The sequence below is a fragment of the Podarcis pityusensis genome, assembly GCF_964106645.2.
Source record: "Podarcis pityusensis genome assembly, chromosome: 2".
NCBI classification, from domain to species: Eukaryota; Metazoa; Chordata; class Lepidosauria; order Squamata; family Lacertidae; genus Podarcis; species Podarcis pityusensis.
The window spans coordinates 54,558,140-54,577,552 of record NC_138029.1 but is presented as its reverse complement, the minus strand read 5'-3'; the positions used below and the strand labels follow the sequence as shown (position 1 = coordinate 54,577,552).

The window sequence follows — 19,413 nt, the reverse complement described above, 5'->3', positions numbered from 1 at the left end:
ACTTCACTATGTCCAGTGAAATGTTGGACTTTCGCCACTCCTTTTTGAAAGTCCTTGGGATGTTTTGCCAGTACAAGATCAGAATCGGCTTGAACTCATAGAACTAGTCATGCACTTACTTGAATCCTAGCCCTGATTTACTCTTCACTCAGCAGTTCTGACTTTGAAGGTAGTCTTATCACATCTTTTAGTATGCAGTGGGTTGGGTTGGTGTCCCTCCACTGATGAAAGGTTCTTTGATCCAGCAGAACCTTCCAGCCACATAACAGATTTTAAGACGATGGTTAGGAATTCTCCCCCCTTTCTCCATATGCTGTACAGAATTAAGGAACCCTTGTAATATCATGGGAGGGGGTGGGGTGCTGCTGAAGAGGAATTGCTTTGATTCCACTTCATTAATGGAGCGATACCAGTTGGATACAACTCAGTGTCTTTCATTTGTATAGCCCATCGGAGCTTTCATTTGTATAGCCCATTTGTATAGCACATTGGAGCTGTGATAACTATAGTTAACAAACATTCTTAAAAAATTCAATTGAAACCTTACACTAGCAGCAGCAGTTTAATAGATTTTTAACTAGCTGCATTAATTTGCTTTATCAGTTTTTTTTCTTGAGTTCATTTTGTGTTAAAATTCGTAGCTAGTCTAAGCAGAATGTAATGTGTATTTTGGCTTCCATTTCAGAATGTGGACTCTGAAAAAGAAAAAGAACTGGAAAGACAGGCTCGCATTGAAGCAAGCTTGCGTGAACGAGAGAGAGAAGTTCAGAAAGCTCGCTCTGAACAGACAAAGGAGATTGATAGAGAACGAGAGCAGCACAAACGAGAAGAGGCCATCCAGAATTTCAAAGCTCTCCTATCTGATATGGTGAGGTTCCTGTGTGTTGAAATTAACAAGGTCAGGTATGCACTTGTGTATAGAGAACACATTAAATTGTTTCCTGTTGATTTTAATCCCATAAGAGACTGATGTGAGTACAGATGCCTTGCCTAAAGTCCTGTGATTTCAGAAGAGCTAAATTATCCATCTTTCCTTTCCCCCTTTTTTTCCATTGGCCAGTGTAATAATTGGGTGGTATTCAACTAGGTTTTGCTTAGCTACTGAAAGAAATTAATGAACATGACTAGGGCTCCATCTCCATTTTACAGTCATGACCCCCCCCCCCCCAATTTAAACAGTCATGGCTTCCTCCCAAAATTCTGAGAACTGCAGTTTGTTAAGGATGTTGAGAGTCAATAGGAGACCCCTAGTCCCCTCACAGAGCTACAGTTTCCAGAGTTCCCTGGGAAGACGGTTTGACTGTTAAATCACTTGCAGAATTCTGCCAAGAAATAGCAAATGGTAGCAAAAGACAGGAAGCATGATAAGGAAAGGGAGTGTTGCATAGCAAAAAACCAATCCTGCTTCCCTCAAAATGAATAATAATAACAAAGAGAATGTGACATTGATGGTCTGAAACATATGGAAAATACATGGAGATATTTTAGACACAATGATATCTTAATTTCTCTTTGCTTTGAAGTAATTTGGGGCTGTATGTATGTTTGTACATTTTGTATAATGGGGGGTGGGTCACTGTTCCCCCTGTATCTACATAGATAACCAGTCAGTATTTTTAAATCAAGGACTCCAGCTCATTTGTTCAAAGTAATGTGTGATATCCACTGCTAGTTATACTCAGGGGGATTCAGTAACTTAAACCCTTCTATATTTGAGGCAGTTGCTGATGACCCAAATGGGTTGGGTTTTATTCCTCCTCATGTGACGGAGGCAGGAGAGCAAAGAACTCTGGGAGGCAGCCACAGTCTCCTCATTTTTTTCTCTCCTGCCTGATAGATCAGATTGTTTTTTCCTGGCTCTCACTGATCTTTCTTTAAGCTAAGTTCTTCTACTTTCAAATACTCTTTTTTACTTTTTACTTTTTTGTGTGTGGGGCTACTCTTGAGTATAACTTAGTTGGATAATGCTCAATGTTTCCATGAAACTTGTAGGTATAAGTATTGTCTTCAGCACAGCCAAAATCCATACTTCTTATTTGGGGGGGGGGGGCATCCACATAGCAAAAGAGACCACCTTGGGAATATTTTTACATTAATGCAGACATATTTCTCCCTCTTTGGTAGATGTATTTATACCAAAGTAATGAAAAATTACTTTGACACTTGACACATATTTTTATGACCCGGTCTAGTTGTGACTGTAATTGGTTTTAAACTGTTTTTAATGCTGTATTTTAATATTCCTGTAACCCATCCAGGGACTTTATAGTGAAGGGCAAGTAATAAATGGAGCAATAACAGTAATAATCTTAATGCAAATTAACTAAAGTTTTTGAAGTATATATTTTAACAAGCTGTATAGTGATTGAAATTATTCCTTCCATTAGGTGCGATCTTCAGATGTGTCATGGTCCGATACTAGAAGGACACTTCGAAAAGATCATCGGTGGGAATCTGGCTCCCTTCTGGAAAGAGAAGAGAAGGAAAAACTATTTAACGAACACATTGAGGCACTTACAAAGAAAAAGAAAGAGCATTTTCGGCAACTTCTAGATGAAACTTCATCAGTAAGCAGATGCTCTGCAATTTTTATTGGGAACTAACATAGTTTTATGTGTGTTTTATATCTTACTACAAAATATTATTGAGATTAAATTGGATTTTCTACTGTCGTTTCATTTTCCACTGACTTCTGCCTAGCAAATCTTGGAACAAAATGTGTATTTGCTGAATTAAAAAGCAGTCTGTTCAAGCCCACTATTATGTTGTGCCCCTGTTTCTAGATCTGAGCTATGTTGAGCGGGTTGAGAGAGATTTGCAAACATTTATCTGATTCCTTTTGACAAAGTCTGATGGTTGGTAGCAGATCTCAGATACATATGAAAATGTTTATTGGTGGGGCAGGGAATAGGTTTAATCCTACATGAATAAATGTTAATAATTTAGTAGCGGGTGGCGCTGTGGGACGCGGGTGGCGCTGTGGGTAAAACCTCAGCGCCTAGGACTTGCCGATCGCATGGTCGGCGGTTCGAATCCCCGCGGCGGGGTGCGCTCCCGTCGTTCGGTCCCAGCGCCTGCCAACCTAGCAGTTGGAAAGCACCCCCGGGTGCAAGTAGATAAATAGGGACCGCTTACCAGCGGGAAGGTAAACGGCGTTCCGTGTGCTGCGCTGGCTCGCCAGATGCAGCTTGTCACGCTGGCCACGTGACCCAGAAGTGTCTGCGGACAGCGCTGGCTCTCGGCCTATAGAGTGAGATGAGTGCACAACCCTAGAGTCTGGCAAGACTGGCCCGTACGGGCAGGGGTACCTTTACCTTTATTGATTTATAGTCTACCAAGTTAAACATCTCACTATTTAAATGATTTCAGTTTCTCAACTTATTTTATTTTGCAAATCTTGTTTAAAAGTAGCATTGAGTTCAGAAGTGAAAACAGTGTAACAATAGACCAAAACTGTCAGTCAGCACCTTTATATCTCCTTCCCCTCACTTAACATTTGAGCACAATTAAAGGGCATCCCACTTCCTGTGTTGTGCAGCAGTAGTATAGGCTGTTTGTGAGAGAGTGAATCCTTCCCCCTGGACATCTGCTGAATAGAAGGTCCTTTGCTTCTTTGCAGCAGCCTCTTCTACTCTTCTACTTCTCTGATTATGGTTATCACATGTTAAGTCAGAGACCATCCTTTGCAAAAATTGCAGCTTAGTATTGCATGTTTGAATTTCTTACCGCAGCGTGTAATATTTCTATTTTTCTATTTCAAAAGATTACCTTAACGTCAACATGGAAAGAAGTAAAGAAAATAATTAAAGAAGATCCCAGGTGTATTAAATTCTCCTCCAGTGACAGGGTAAGAAGCCTTACAGTGGTCATTCTAGAACACCCATGTGATGTTAAAACCAACAGCAATTTTCTCCCTCATCTATTTTGTTCAGCAGCCCCTAACAGACATTAGGAGATCTATGTTGTGATGGAGATGCAATGTCCAAATTTGCTTCTTTCTTTTCATGCAGAAAAAGCAAAGAGAGTTTGAAGAGTACATCAGAGACAAATATATTACAGCCAAAGCGGATTTCAGAACACTTTTGAAAGAGACCAAATTTATAACATACAGGTGTGTATTCAAAAGCAACACAGAGATGGTTCTTCACATTTTTAATATTTATGTCGAATATCTGGTTAGCTTTAGCAGTTTTTTAAACAGGGAAAAAATGGATTGCCATCAGTTCTTTCCATGAATTTTTCATGGATTTGGATTTCTGGGATGATGCTGTTCAAATTGAGTATCTGTGCCAAGCTAATTTTTATGTACACAAATATTTAGAGATGTATATTTTATAAAATACGTGGCCTGCTCTAGAAAACCCTAGTTCTGAATTTTTACTTAGCAGTGTGAACAGATTGGGTTGGATACAGAGCTGTTCTTCCACTCCCATAAGGGTGTTTCTGACCTAGCAGAAGAGTGTTGCATGAAGAAAGTTGCCCCAAGTCCAGAAGAGTAACCTCTCGTTTTGTGCAAGCTCTTCCTCAAAACCATTTTGTGATCCACAATGTTTATATACTACAACCTGTATTATCATCATTCACTATTTCTTACAGTGTAGCACAACTCCTTCTACATTGTGCTGCTGCATTATGAAGAGTTGCTGAGCTCAGTTAGCCTCTGCCAACCTGGTGTCTTCCAGATGTTTAGGACTACTGCTCTCATCAGCCCCAGCCAACAGTCATGCTCGCAGCATCCTACCAGCACGTTGGCTGGAGCTGCGACAAGTTGTCATCCAAATCATTTGGAGGGTATCAGGTTGGCAAAGGCTACTCTAGCCCCTGTGGGAGAGCTGATGAGAAAGCACTCTTTCTGCTCCAAGCCACTGATTGTTTAGTTAACAGCAGTCCCTACCCATGGATAATTCTATCCATTTACTAAGGATAATTTGACCCCAATAGGTTGTGTACTTTTCTTTTTAGTTAGTCCTTTTGCAGAGTATCTATTTAACAATTTACGTTGTTTATATACCACCTGTATGCTAAAGTGTTCAGTGCAGTTTCAGAAATGTTAACTAACAAAATAGCAGATTTGCCTTCAAGCTGTTAGTGATCTCTGCTGATCTCTACTTGAGGAGCTTAGCTTTGTAGGCTGGAATTCTCTTATTCCTTTCCTTCTTGGTTCTTTAAGTAGCCCCAGGAAGATGAAGAAAGGACTGGCAACAACAGTTCTTGTAGGCCAGTGGTGCTTTATTCAAAAACTGATGGCCTGAGCTCCCCACTCAGGCTTATTCTCTTATACTTGATTATTGCTATTGTTGTCATTGAAATAAAGCACTGTCTTAAATGAATGTAAATAATCATATTTATCTTCGGTTGGTCTGGAGTACAACTGGGATATTGGCATCCATTTTCTACAGGTGTTCTTCAACTGCAGTGTTTAATTTGAAATGTGCTCATTTTTCTTATTTTACATTTTTATAGTTTAATTAGTGCTGATTTTAAAAGGTACTGGCAGCCCTTGAGACTGAAGTCTTCTGTTTACCTGCAGAACAGATACAGCACAGGCAGTGGCAGTGCAAGATTTTTTACATTCACACATCCCTGCCATTTTGCCTCACCCCTGACCTGAAGGGGCAACCTTATAGGTGAGAGGATAGCCCAGTCTCTGTGTCCTTTTGAGCATTTGGCCTACCTGATTGCAATGTCAAGAGAGATTTATTTTGGTGGGTGGAATTGTTACTGGGACACCTGTCCACTAGTATCTTCACCAAGATTCCAGTTCATTTCTGCGGTGCACCCAGCCATCTAATGGTAATGATGACCCTTACACTTAATTGCAGATCCAAAAAGCTGATCCAGGAATCTGACCAGCACCTGAAGGATATCGAAAAGATATTACAGAATGACAAACGTTATCTGGTACTTGACTGTGTGCCGGAGGAGAGACGCAAACTCATTGTGTCCTATGTAGATGACTTAGATCGCAGAGGTCCCCCGCCTCCTCCCACAGCTTCAGAGCCTACAAGACGAACAACAAAATAATTGTGACATACTCTTGAACAAGAATATCTGTTAAGTCAAGAAGATTGCATGAGCCATCTGTCAGGTTTAATCGTATACATTACCATGAACCTATTGCAAAAACCATCCAAGGAGCAGAGAGAAAAGCAACATTTGTGAACATAAAGCAGTCTCTATGCAGAGAGAACATTTGCATTATCGATGCTTTTTCTCTTTGTCGCATGACTGACAAATATTCTAACCATGCAGCTATTTCCAGTGATTTTTAGGTCCTAGAACAATGCGATATCTTTGTACAAGGTGTGAATGTTGGTAGCATTTTGAAGCGTTCTTGGCAGCGTTACATGTGAAAGCCTTGGGATGATTGATATTTGTGGTTTGAAGTTAAGAACAGCAAAAGATACCGCAGATATCCTAATGGGAGAGCCAAGGTCAGGCATTCTTATGATTAAACTATTGACTGCTGAAGACCGCAGTAAGATTATGCCCCTTCATGAACCTGAAAATATAGGGCCTAATTCTCTACTCATGCGTGGCCTTTCCTGTATATAAATCAGGACTAACCCCATTAACGTCAGATCCAGCATGAGAGGAGAATGAGCCTTGCAGTGACCAAATTGAATAAACACCATTTGATCTTGTTCACAGGCCTGCTTTGATTCCCCCCTCTCCTTGTCCTCCCCAGTAGGCACAATCAAGTTGCTTTGCCCAGTAGTCTGGTAATGTTTTTGCTGTAAATTGGAAATGCACAGGAAAAAGTGTGTTCCCCAGGATGGCACGGTTGTACAAATACACTTTTATTTACCATAAAGTGATCTCTACCAACTTCTGGATTAGAATATGAAGTTCCCTTCTGGGTATTTCTTGTAAACTATATTCCTGTTTTGAATGTTAAACTTGTGTTTCTAAAGTTTAATTTTGAAATGTTGGGATTGTTCAGTTTACGTATTTGAACGACAATAAACCAACCCTTTTTATATATGGATTGTACATGCTTAGTAAATGGCTCATTACCTTTGGGCAGAGTGGAGGAGGGAGAATCTGAAGCAAAGGAAATACCATATCCATAGCCCTAGCAGGGTATAAGATGGTGGCACATTTTTCTATTCCCTCTTCCCCTTTTTAGATAGGTAGGTGCTTTTTTTCTTATTTCATTTCCAGGTTTTCTTGTGCAGTGGGAAGGAAAGTAAGTATATTAGTTCCAAGACTGGCATAATTTGATGGCAGATGTTGCCACACCCACAGTGGGAAGACTTATGAGGGCTAACATTCCTGGACTTCCACAGCAATCATAGGATCACATCCTGTTTATTTGATGAGTCAGGCAATATGGAAATCATACAAATAGGCATGGGATTTTTTTTTTGAAAAATCACCTACATGTTTAAAGTAGTCAAAATGCCAGAGCATGGGCATCATAATGGGGGGGGGGGATCATTTTTTACATTTTTTAGGGATTATATCAAAGGATAGTGCTTGCTAAGGGTTTGTAGTGGATTCAGAGGATTCCCAAGCTAATGTAAATTGCTTTAGAGGGATTCTGGGCTTGTCCAAGGTGAAGCAGTATGTATGAGATGCCTCAAGACAAGAATCCCACCCCCAAAGTTTGGTGATTTGAACGCCCAACAAATGCTGTAGAGAACATGTCTCTAAAGCTTACCTTAAAACAAAAATGGCAGGGTGGTTTGAGAAAAAGGTAAAGCACCAAGAGAAATGGGGAAGCTCTTGTGATTGACAGGTCTAGCTTGAAATCAGAGGGAATGATTACTGTCCAGCTAGATTTGACTGTCCAATTCCAGTGCTTTTGGGGGAGGGGTGTGGGAGTAAATAGCCTTAGTGCTGAATAAAATACTAACAGCATCTATATTTTGTTGAATTTCAAGGTAAAAATAAAGTATAGCTTTTATTTCTTAAGTACCACAGAGCACTTTAGCTGCAAATGCTTCTTTTAAAAATGCATAATAAGTATGTGCACATTTCCTCACTAATGAAAGTAAAGCAAGTTCTGCAGGGCTGTTTTCTCTTTAGAGTTGCCGGATCATTTATGATACTTGCCATGAATGGAAAATTATGGTGTTGTCATAGGTTGTATATGCATTTACAAACACCCCCCGCCCCCTATTGCTTGCAGACCATTTCAATGAAAGAACTCGGATCAACATATGACTGGTGGAATATTTCTCCTGTATAATTCCAGAGACATCCTACAGATGCAAAGTATTATACTAGTATTGCTTTTCAGTTTTGTAGTACATTTTAATTTTGTGTCTATTTCTACGGTGCTGGTAAGGTGCGCAATATAAGCCATGTCTTTGGTAAAGACTTGTCTTTATAAACTTGTCTGCTGAGGAGGGGAAAAACAAAAAAACACAGCTTGCTTTTGTGGTTGCATCAAATATACCGTATTTTTCGCTCTATAAGACGCACCAGACCACAAGACGCACCTAGTCTTTGGAGGAGGAAAACAAGAAAAAAAATATTCTGAATCTCAGAAGCCAGAACAGCAAGAGGGATCGCTGCGCAGTGAAAGCAGCGATCCCTCTTGCTGTTCTGGCTTCTGGGATAGCTGTGCAGCCTGCATTCACTCCATAAGACGCACACACATTTCCCCTTACTTTTTAGGAGGGAAAAAGTTAGTCTTATAGAGCATAAAATGCGGTAGTTACTACCTGAATAAGGTGAGCCTGGTGCAGCAGGAGCAATCTGCACACCCACGTCTTATTGCACAAACAGTAGCCAATGCAGTTGCAATCAAACTAAGCGTAGTGATGAAAGATACAATGCTCTGTACACAACCAAGTGAAAATACATGCACTTACGGATACCCAAATGACTTGGAAGTTTATTGAAACTGGCATGTTTAACCACACATAATCTAAGTAGTTGTTCGGGTTGGCAATTTTTTTACAAGCAAAAATACAGTAGCACGTGATCCAAGAGCTGCATCTCAGGATATTTTGCAATGTCACAGAATTACAACTCATATTTGGCAAAATGCAGTGTTGCTGTTCCAGGTTTTGATCCAGTGGAATAATCTGCTAATGTAAAAAGGGGAGGTGATTTCTACCACTTCCCACTCAGCCTGCTTTGCCACCTAACACTTTTCGGGAGAATCTGCCAACTTCCTGAACAGACTTGCAGGAGGACGCAGGAGGAAAGGGTGAAAATTATTTTTCGTTGTATGGTAAAAGACCCTCTCCACTGGATCAACATTTGTTCTGCAAGCAGAAAAGGCAGCACTGGATTTCATCCACAATATACATTGTTACTCCCCAATGTCCTCAGTTCTATTAATGCAGCCTAAGGCAAACACATTGAATCTCACAGTGTAGTAGCCACTAGAGGCAACAGAAATGTCTTTGGCCAGCCCTGTTAACAGTTCTATGCATTTAAAATGTTCCCAGGAACAGTTGTTGTGTACCAATTAAAATGTCATCAATACATCGGAATCGAATAGCTGCAAGATCTGAACTGTAACTTTAATCCCCTGAACTTTTTATGTATGTATGTACAGTTCCACCTTTAAGCACTCAGAAAACCTATAAGGATGAATAGCACTTACGTTTTAAAAGCTAGTTTGCTGGAGTCAGTTTTTCCTTTCATATACAAATGTGCTTCAGCAGTTGTGAACAGTATTGCTATGTGATGGATAATGCATGTTGCCTTGCACTGAAATAAGACTAATCCTGTCCTGCATATACAAAAGTTGTATTTCCAGAACTGTGGATATGAGCCACACCTGATGATAGAACTCAGTAACTCACTTGCTCTTTTCAAAAACAGTATTTTAAATGAGAGCGAGTGAGTCCTCATATGAAGATGAAACATGCAACTGTATCTACAGTTGAGAGATAAAGTAATATATAAATGATGTAGCTTTGGAAAAATATTTATACCAGTTGCATAATAAGGTCCTGGTGCATTTGATGTAAGTGGCTCTTGTTCAAAACTTGCCTTGCTGCCAAATACAAATGTTATATTAATTGCTAAATGACTATACAGTGGAATGGAAGATTTCTACACACCTGGTTTGGAACACTATGCTTATACTATAAAGCTAATTTCTGTTATTCGTGTGAAGTGGCAAGCCCATTAAGAAGGCTGATCGGTTAGCAGAAAAACATGAGCCACATTTTCTTTGAGCATGTTTAATACATATTAAGTGTAATAATGAGAGAACCTGTCATGCATACTGCTTCATTAGTTAAAACCAAATTACACCTTTTGCTCTGCCCTTCTTTTTGAATTGGTCAAAACCTGTTCAAAGCCATAATTGTTCACCCCAAAGCGTGCCTACAAAACCTATATACAGAGTATGTATTATAAATAAGCACAAAGCCCTTCTGTTTTATAGTCATCTCATGCAATTTCAGCTCACTTCTTGATGCAAAACTACTTTGCAAATGTAACCAAATTACTATTTTTTCCTTCCTGAAATTTTAACTTAAATCACCATCTGAAAGTACAAGACATGCATTTTAAGTAAAATGAGAAATAAAAATCTCAGAGCAGAATAACTGGAATAATTAACTGACAGTTGCATTTATTCATTACATTAATTCTGAAGACGTCGATAAGTCCCAAGCACACATGCAAAGGTGTAAAACTAAAGTAGTATACCCAGTTCAGCATTACTCCAAGTAAGCAACAAAATTATGATTATATATATCAGCTTTCTAACTTCAGTTCTGTTGATCACAACCTACTGTCTCTTGCCCTTCATGTTCCCAAGGAATAGGGTCATTGTCTTGAGCATCAGGGACTGCTTCCCTGTCGTGCCAGAATTGTTCAACATCTGGCAAAATGGGCATCTCCTTCTTGATTTCCATGCTTTCTGAGGTTTGAGGGATGGAGGGGGGCTCTTTTTCTTCATCAGGAGTCACTACCTCTGGAGAAGGAACAGAATCTGGGGCTTCCTCCGTGTTGTCAACCACTGTTTCCTCCTGATCTTCTGGGGCAGGGAGAGGTTTCTTCAGCGTAAGCCTTTTCCACAAGCCTTTGAAACCCTCCCTGAACTCTTCTGACATCAGTACAAAGATGAGAGGGTTGGCCGAAGAGATGGCAAACATCAGGACCTGGGTAGTGGCCATGAATCCTTGTGGGGGAGCAGGCCCACCCTTCTTCAGGTGCCAGACCCACAGCCAAGATATCCAGTCAGGAAGCCACATCAAGGCAGAGGTGACAGTAACACTCAGAAGCATCATAGTCAGGCACCTGGATCTGATCTGGTTCCTCAGGTTCTGAGTCTTGGTCCCCCTCCGCTGGCATCTGCCATAAGCTCTCCAGAAATAAAAGAAAGCAAAAGTGAGGGGGGTGCAAAAGACCAGCAGGGGATAAAGCTTGACAAAGGCTGACATAAACTCGTGAGCGTGGGCTGGAATGATCACGATGCACAAAGCAGAGCCTACCTCTGGCTCCCAGAGGCTGCTGAAGAACCACAAAGGCAGCGGGATTCCCAAGGCCAGCAGCCAAATTGCCAGCAGCACAACGCAGATGGTGTGCCATTTGATGCTCACCTGCTTAGCCGGGTTATTTGCATACATGAAGCAAGTCTTGGCAACCACAGCGATGGTCAAGCTCTTGGCTGTCATGCAAGCATGTCGGAACCAGTCGGAGGTTTTGCAAAGAAACCACCCCAGGTACCAGGCTCCTCTGGAGTAAGCTGCTGCCTGGAAGGGCACAACAAAGAGGACAAGGAGCAGGTCTGCCAGGCTGAGGTTGAGGATCAAGGAGTGGATCATGGACGGCTTCCCTTTCTTGGAGTTGTACAGTAGGATCCCAATGACACACACATTCCCTGCAAAGCCAGCCAGGCAGATCACCCCCAAGAAGGCTGGGATCACCACCTTCCACTCCTTGGAATCCTGGGGCTCATAGCCTCCTGCATAATGGATTGGTAAAGCCAGGGAACTGTTCATGGTGCTGAAGGAAGATTCTGTCCACCAAAGCCTCTGTTATTGTTGATGATGCACGCCAATGGGAGGTAAATCCTCCTTGCACCGTTCTGTCTCCTTTAAGCCCTCTGTGGGTGAGGAAAATCTACCATTCTGTAAGTAATACAAAACCTCTGCGAAAAGCCTTGATACAGTACATGTGGTTCTAGCCAGACCCTCTCATTGCTATATACCTGCGACGGCTTTGATTGACAGTCCCCTGGTGGGAGCACGTAGCCTGCTGCTTATTAGCAAGTCTAATAACCTGTGTAGCAGCCCCATGGAGTAATTAAAGTGATTCTTCCATAAATGATGTAAAACTCAAAAATGCTGTGCCCGATTCCTTTTATTACTATTATTATTTTTTTTACAAACGATAATGTGCAGCTAATCTCTGGACATATTTATTAGCGTAAACAGCAGGACTGAATGGTTTTCTGATTTCGATGCTAATTTGAACTTGGGCCATTGGCTAAAATAATTCTGCAATCATGCCAAAAATATGTAGAACTCAAAAAGTTCCACTCCAGGTGCTACAGGTGCAAGCTTCATAGAAAATTGCCTTTGCAGTTCTGAGAGTTAATGACAAGATGGTGTTACTGCACAGACTCTCTTAATGCTTTGATAAACATTTGACGTGGGTATATTCCATGCTCTTTTACTGGGGTTTTTTTTTTTAATAAAAAACTTACCTTTATATTATTTTAAGGAGAAGGGGAAAAAAGAGATTTCTTTATTAATTTATTTTTTTTAAGAAAGGGGGGGAGGGAATTGGGATTTAAAAAGTAAAAATATGAGTAAAAAGTGGCTGCAACAGCAGTGCCCCCCCTTAAAAAGGAAAATATTTAAAAATGGGGGGGCGTGTTTTGTTTTTGTTTTGTTTTTTAAATTGGAAAAAATGAAAAATACTGGGGGTGGGGAACCTAAAAAATAAAAATAGGGTTTTTTGGATGATGTTAAGCTGCGTTCTCTTTTCTTGCACGGAGTCCTCTGTTGTTCTGCTTCCCTCTGGGTCCCAGCCTGCTCTAGGCACATTAGCCACTGTGGAGGTAGGCTTAGGTCGGGCCTGGGCTTGACTGCGTGGTTTTTCGCGGCCTCACTGGCCCTCCCAGTGTTCTCCTACCTCTGTTCTCCCTTTGTGTCATCGGCGGCAGCAGCGACGACAGTAAGCTGGGGAGGCTGGGGCTCCTTTCTCCTTTTTTCTTCTTTTTCTGCTGGCTCCTTAGGCCTCCAGGCCCCAGAGCTCCACCGGCTCATGGGCTGGTGTTCTCAGCCCTGGCTCAATGAGGATCGCTGAGGGAGTGTTTGGCGGCTCCCCCGGTTGACCCGCTGGGTGTCCCCAGTTCAACCCGGTGACGGCGTTAGCGGCAGCAATCCTGGTGGCCCGGGAGCCTGCCAGGCAGCGCAGTTAATGCTGGCTGCCTTCAGGAGTTCTGCTGTGCCATGGCCCGCACCATATTGCCTCCATTTATATTATTTTAGATCATTTCACAGGATACAGATTTTTCTCGCTCCGCATCTTATCCTCACAACCACCTGATGAGGCAGATTCAGCTGAGAAACAGTGCCTGGTGTACAGTCATCCAGTGAGTTTCATGGCTGAGTTGGCATTTGAACCCTGGTCTCTCCAGATCCAAGTCAAACACACTAACCACCACACTTTGCTAAGAATCAGCATTCTACTAAAGTTCAACAGAAATTTATCCTCCCGTAATTTAAGACCGGGACAGGGTGGCGCTGTGGGTTAAACCATAGAGCCTAGAACCTGCCGATCAGAAGCTCAGCAGTTCGAATCCCCATGACGGGGTGAGCTCCCTTTGCTCGGTCCCTGCTCCTGCCAACCTAGCAGTTCGAAAGCACGTCAAAGTACAAGTAGATAAATAGGTACCGCTCCGGTGGGAAGGTAAACGGCGTTTCCGTGTGCTGCTCTGGTTCGCCAGAAGCGGCTTAGTCATGCTGGCCACATGACCTGGAAGCTGTACGCTGGCTCCCTGGCCAATAAAGCGAGATGAGCACTGCAATCCCAGAGTCAGCCATGACTGGACCTAATGGTCAGGGGTCCCTTTACCCTTTACCTTTAATTTAAGAGCATTATATCTAGGCCTGTCTTCTGGGGAAGTTGAAAGCAAGTCCTTGCCTCTTCTATGTGACAGACCTTCTCCTATTTGGAGAGTCCCATCTCACTTATCTTTCCTCCTGGCTGAACATGCCCATTTCCTTCAACTTTTCATCATAGGACTTGTATTCCATACTGCTGATCACCTTTACTGCCCTCTTTGGAACCTGTTCCAGTTAGTTTATATACTTCTTAAAGTGTGGCATCCAGAACTATAGCTAGGTACAGGATGCCAACAAGTTAGTAGGATGTACTTTTTACCATTTAATGATCAATGAGGGTTAATGGGCCTTTGTATTTGATGCTACATCACTGTCCACAAATTTAGTGTCAGATATCCTAGAAATTATGATGGTTGAAAACCAAAACCTCAAATACTTGTCCTGTGTGGAGAACAAAGCCCAGTTGTTGTTGTTGCTGCTGCTGCTATATTTGCCCTATTTAATATTCTCAGCCAGTTCAATCTTACGAAAAGCTTGCATTTGGTATCATGTAGAAAAACAAATGGGTAGAAAATGAAATGGACATGTGCGTAGCCATTATTTTAATAAGGCTGACCATGTTGCACTGCTTTTCCCACCTGTGTGGGTAAGCAGGAAGGAAAAGATTATTCTTTTTGCTTTCTGATCCAAGGAAGACAGTGAAGTGGGTTGTCTGCTTATTATTCACTCACTGTTCCCCAGCTGGTATTACAAATGGGCCACTTTTTAAAGTGACAAGGAGCATTATTCTCATTGCAGCACATTAGTGCATATATAATTCATTTCCTCTTAGAAAGCCTCAGCAGCACTACCTGCTGCTCATTTTTTCTGTGCCATAGTTTGCCTGATACTAAAGATGTGTAGGTGGTGGGAGTATCAGTGATCTTGTGAGAACATGAATCATATTCCCAGGTGTCAACCTGGCTTGCTGATTTGTTGATTTAGCTATTTTCTTCAAGAATGGTGCCAATGTGTTTATTCCTATTTCTCTCCTGCCACCAAAAACCAACACACTGCTCTGATTGCAGATGGTAGGTTTCTTTGTTTTTACAGTGAATGATTTTTTTATGAGTAGCTACCACCTCCGTTTGAGCCTAGCCATTTCCCCTTCCTACTTCTCTCTCCACACCTTCCCTCAATCTGCTTAGGAGGCTTGAGAGAATCCCCCAAAACAGATTGACAGATGTCGTCCCACTCCCACTGACTTCCTTGGTTACATCGCAACAATGGAAACTTACTTCTCCAAACGCACAAGCTGAAAACCACACAAAATGCAATGAAATACTCTGCAGCAATATCCCCCTACAGGTATAACCACCAGCATGGATCCACTCACAAGTAATACTCTGCTGTGGTCCCCAGTATTTGCCCCAAACATGCTGTGTGGTGGTGCTGGGCCTGATCTAGTCTGCTGCAGACTTGGCCTGCCTTCCTCAGGCTTAGCAATGCAATCATTATGGAATACTCCCATGAGGATTTGTGTCTATTTTGAAAGCTTCCATCTGTCAGGGCTAAATGCATCTGATACCAAAGGCTATTGCAATGCCATCTGAGCAAAAGAAGAGCAGGGGATAGCTTCCACCTGCAAATATTAAACTATCTCAGCACATGTAATATTTGAAGCATCAGTACTTTTCTTAACTGGCATGGCTGATCATGCAACTACATTGTTAGCCAAAATAGTGTCTGCCTGACATATGCAGTGTGCAGTTTGTTGGGTTGACAGCTGGGTAGTGCTGTTTTTCACATTGGCAGCCTGTGTTCCAGTCTCTGTTCATCCTTATGAGACGTTGGTGGCCTTTGCCATATCACTGGCTCCAGCCACATACAGCAAGTATACTCATTCGCATTGACAGCTACATCCAGACAATTCAATGGGACGTGAATGAACACTGTCTATCTGTGTCCATAGAAAATCTCTGTATGCAACTGCATACAGCCAGTGTGGTGTAGTGGTTAAGAGCGGTAGTCACGTAATCTGGGTAACCGGGTTCGTGTCTCCGCTCCTCCACATGCAGCTGCTGGGTGACCTTGGGCCAGTCACACTTCTTTGAAGTCTCTCAGCCCCACTCACCTCACAGAGTGTTTGTTGTGGGGGAGGAAGGGAAAGGAGAATGTTAGCCGCTTTGAGACTCCTTAAAAGGGAGTGAAAGGGGGGTTATCAAATCCAAACTCCTCCTCCTCTTCTTCTGCATGTTTCCTTGAGCCAACCTCCCTTGCTGCATCCAACTCCTGGATTTGCTTATCTGTAAAATGGAAGCAATGGCGACCTAACTCATGGGCTACATGCAGTGCTTTTTTAAAATAAAAAAATGTTTAGGGGTACAGTGGTACCTCGGGTTACAGACGCTTCAGGTTACAGACTGCTAACCCAGAAATAGTACCTCAGGTTAAGAACTTTGCTTCAGGATAAGAACAGAAATCGCGCGATGGCGGCAGCAGGAGGCCCCATTAGCTAAAGTGGTACCTCAGGTTAAGGACAGTTTCAGGTTAAGAACAGACCTCCAGAAAGAATTAAGTTCTTAACCCGAGGTACCACTGTACTCTCATTTTGACTCAAGAAAATCACCATTTTATAGTTCAAATTGAGAAAAATAAATACAGTAAATGGACAAAAGTACTAAGAACATGCATTACCTCATATTACACAGCTGACGGCTCACAGTAACTTCCACAATGAGGCCAAACTTTCATCAGTAAAACACCACACATCCACATTCCACACTACTTCACACACTAAAAGCTCGCTTCCATCTGAGACTCAGGAAACACCAGGAAAGGAAATTAAGCCACCATCAGAGGTGGTAACAACAAAACTGACCAATCACCGTGCTAGATTCCAACTCCTGGCTTCACGCATTAAATGCTCGCTTTCATCTGAGACTCAGGAAACACTGTGACAGGAAATGAGGCCACCATTGGGGGTAGCAATGGAACTGACGATTCACCGTGCTAGAGAAGAAACTATTTTTTTTAAGTTTCTTCTCCCGTTAGATTCACAAAATGTTTAGGGGTACACATACCCCTGCATCCCCCCAGAAAAAAAAGCACTGGCTACATGTAAGGATTAATAAAAGACAAGGAAATGGTTTCCACCACTTGTGACCTGGATACAGGAAGGACCACCTTCTCCCACATAACCCTGCTTGTATGCTGAGATTATATTTGGACGGTAGCAGATGGTGTGGTGGCCTTACAGTAAGGTACAGGATGACCAAGGCAGCATGGAAGATGCCCACACAATTGTATGTATTTTTGTGGAAGTAACACCTGGGAGCTGACAACTTTACATAACCAAATTAGCAAGGTGAGGATAATTTATATTGAGTAAAAGCATCAGTGCAGAGTGTGGTTTGCATTGAAGTCACCCCCGCCACCTCTTTTTAGTTTAGTTTGAGTCCATGGATAAGTGTCTGTCTGGCTCACTACCCATTTACTGTGCTCGCAGTAAATGGGTTTTGGGTCTGAGTTTTGGGCTGGACACGCAGTTTTAGTTATCATGACACGACCACTTCAGTTACAGGTAGGTACAGCCGTGTTTGTCTGCCATAGTCTAAACAAAATTTTAAAATGCACACGAAAGCTCATACCAATAACAAACTTAGTTGGTCTCTAAGGTGCTACTGGAAGGGATTTTTTTATTTTGTTATGACCATTTCAGGACATGCTGAACTCTCCTTGAGTCTACTCAGTCGACCTTGCCTTGACAGTTTTGCTCACATGAACAGAAGGCACTCTAGGTCTTTGTGAAGAAAAAATTTAAAGTTTTGTGGCACTTTTAAAGACTAACAATTACCGTATTTTTCGCTCTATAAGACGCACCAGACCATAAGACGTACCTAGTCTTTGGAGGAGGAAAACAAGAAAAAAATATTCTGAATCCCAGAAGCCAGAACAGCAAGAGGGATCGCTGCGCAGCGAAAGCAGCGATCCCTCTTGCTGTTCTGGCTCCTGGGATAGTTGCGAAGCCTGCATTCGCTCCATAAGACGCACACACATTTCCCCTTACTTTTTAGGAGGGAAAAAGTGAGTCTTATAGAGCAAAAAATACGGTATATTGGAGTTTTTCCCCTCCCAGAAGCTAAGAAGGCTACCTTACTGGAATATGTTCTAGGAAACAGTGGGTCTTACATGCAAAATCCACTAGATGGCACAGCTTTGTCATAGATTTGATGCAAAGTGGAATGGATTTCAGATGTGAACTGAAAGCAAACTCTCCTTATGGCTGCAGAGGTGGCTTTCGGAAACCAGACATGTGAGCATATTTTAAAAGGCATAGGAGAAATGCTTTCCCATATTAGCTATGACTAATTCACAAAGGTTCCATAAAACAACGTGGAAGTGGAGGAATTGCCAGCGTTCCCTCGCGCAAAGGACAATCACTTCCCATTTGTGGCTTCTCATATGCCATATTACAGAATGGGGATGCATATGAAACAATACAGGGATAAACTAGTGACGAGGAAACAGTGGTCCTCTCAAACATCACTAGGCCACAACTTCCATCATCCATAACTGCTAGCCATGCTCAATGGGGCTGATAGGAGTTGAAGTCCAGCCACATATGGCCAAGGGCTCCCTCTACCTGCTCTAAGAATTTTAAAGGGGGGAGGGTGAAAGGGTGCTAAGAAAAGCGGAATCCCTATGAGGAGGATGAGTTGATGACGTTGATGCATTACTAGGGTGAGGTTAGAAGCAGGACCAGCCCTACCATTAGACAGACTGAGCTGGCTTCCACAGACGCTTTGGGGCAGAAAAAATTGTCAAGGTGTTGCAGGACAGGGCCGTGTGTGCTTCATCACCTGCCCCCTTTCTAAAACAGTCTGCTGCCTCCAAGTGTGATAGAGGATGATTCCCCATTGTTAGTGCTGAAGAAAGTTTTAACATAACATGGCAGGGCATGGGGATATCTTGCTTTTTGCCTTAGGACCAGCCCTGGTTCACTAGGAAAGTAAAAGAGAGCCCCTTAGCACAAAGATGGAAGATGTTGTTAAGTCTAAGGGAAACTTTCAAGGGCCGCCTGCTGGTGGGGGGCAGAGGCAGAAGCAGAAGTGGGTGGCACAATGACCACACATTTTAGCTTTTCATGGTAAGCTAGCTTGTGTTACACCCACGCCTCTGTCAGAATTCAAGAACATATTCTGGCTGGGCAAAAATGCCCAGGGTGTGATACAGAGCCAGTGAGGGGGGTGGCCTGGGGAGGGGTGAGGTTCCCTGCCTCTGCCTTAGTGCTTCATGTAATTTGATCAGCAGGGCATTATAATTAACCTGAAAAATCCATTTTGCAGTACAGCAGCATTCCTGACCCACCCCATTTTACCTCAAGCTGCCATATAGGGGGAAAGGACTTAATACAAATCTTACTATGCAGACTTCAAAT

General features: G+C 42.4%; 2 protein-coding genes across 11 annotated transcripts in view; one reads left to right on the top strand and one right to left on the bottom strand.

The window, feature by feature from the left end:
- The window catches only part of TCERG1 (transcription elongation regulator 1), a 34,618-nt gene extending 27,636 nt beyond the window's left edge, over positions 1–6,982 (top strand). For 7 of the 10 annotated variants that reach the window (XM_080997110.1, XM_080997108.1, XM_080997106.1 and 4 more), the window contains 5 exons: positions 686–868; positions 2,388–2,567; positions 3,764–3,847; positions 4,011–4,111; positions 5,823–6,982. In XM_080997110.1, coding sequence (XP_080853236.1) covers positions 686–868; positions 2,388–2,567; positions 3,764–3,847; positions 4,011–4,111; positions 5,823–6,024 — 750 coding nt within the window. In that variant the 3' untranslated portion in view covers positions 6,025–6,982. Of the gene's footprint in view, positions 1–685; positions 869–2,387; positions 2,568–3,763; positions 3,848–4,010; positions 4,112–5,463; positions 5,628–5,822 lie in introns of all 10 variants that reach the window. The other 3 variants (XM_080997115.1, XM_080997109.1, XM_080997107.1) reach the window with 3 other exon arrangements.
- Positions 6,983–8,818: 1,836 nt separating this feature from the next.
- On the bottom strand, positions 8,819–12,099 carry GPR151 (G protein-coupled receptor 151). Its single transcript, XM_080997252.1, has one exon. The coding sequence runs from the start codon at positions 11,919–11,921 to the stop codon at positions 10,686–10,688; it is 1,236 nt and encodes a 411-aa protein (XP_080853378.1). The 5' UTR covers positions 11,922–12,099; the 3' UTR covers positions 8,819–10,685.
- Positions 12,100–19,413: the final 7,314 nt, after the last annotated feature.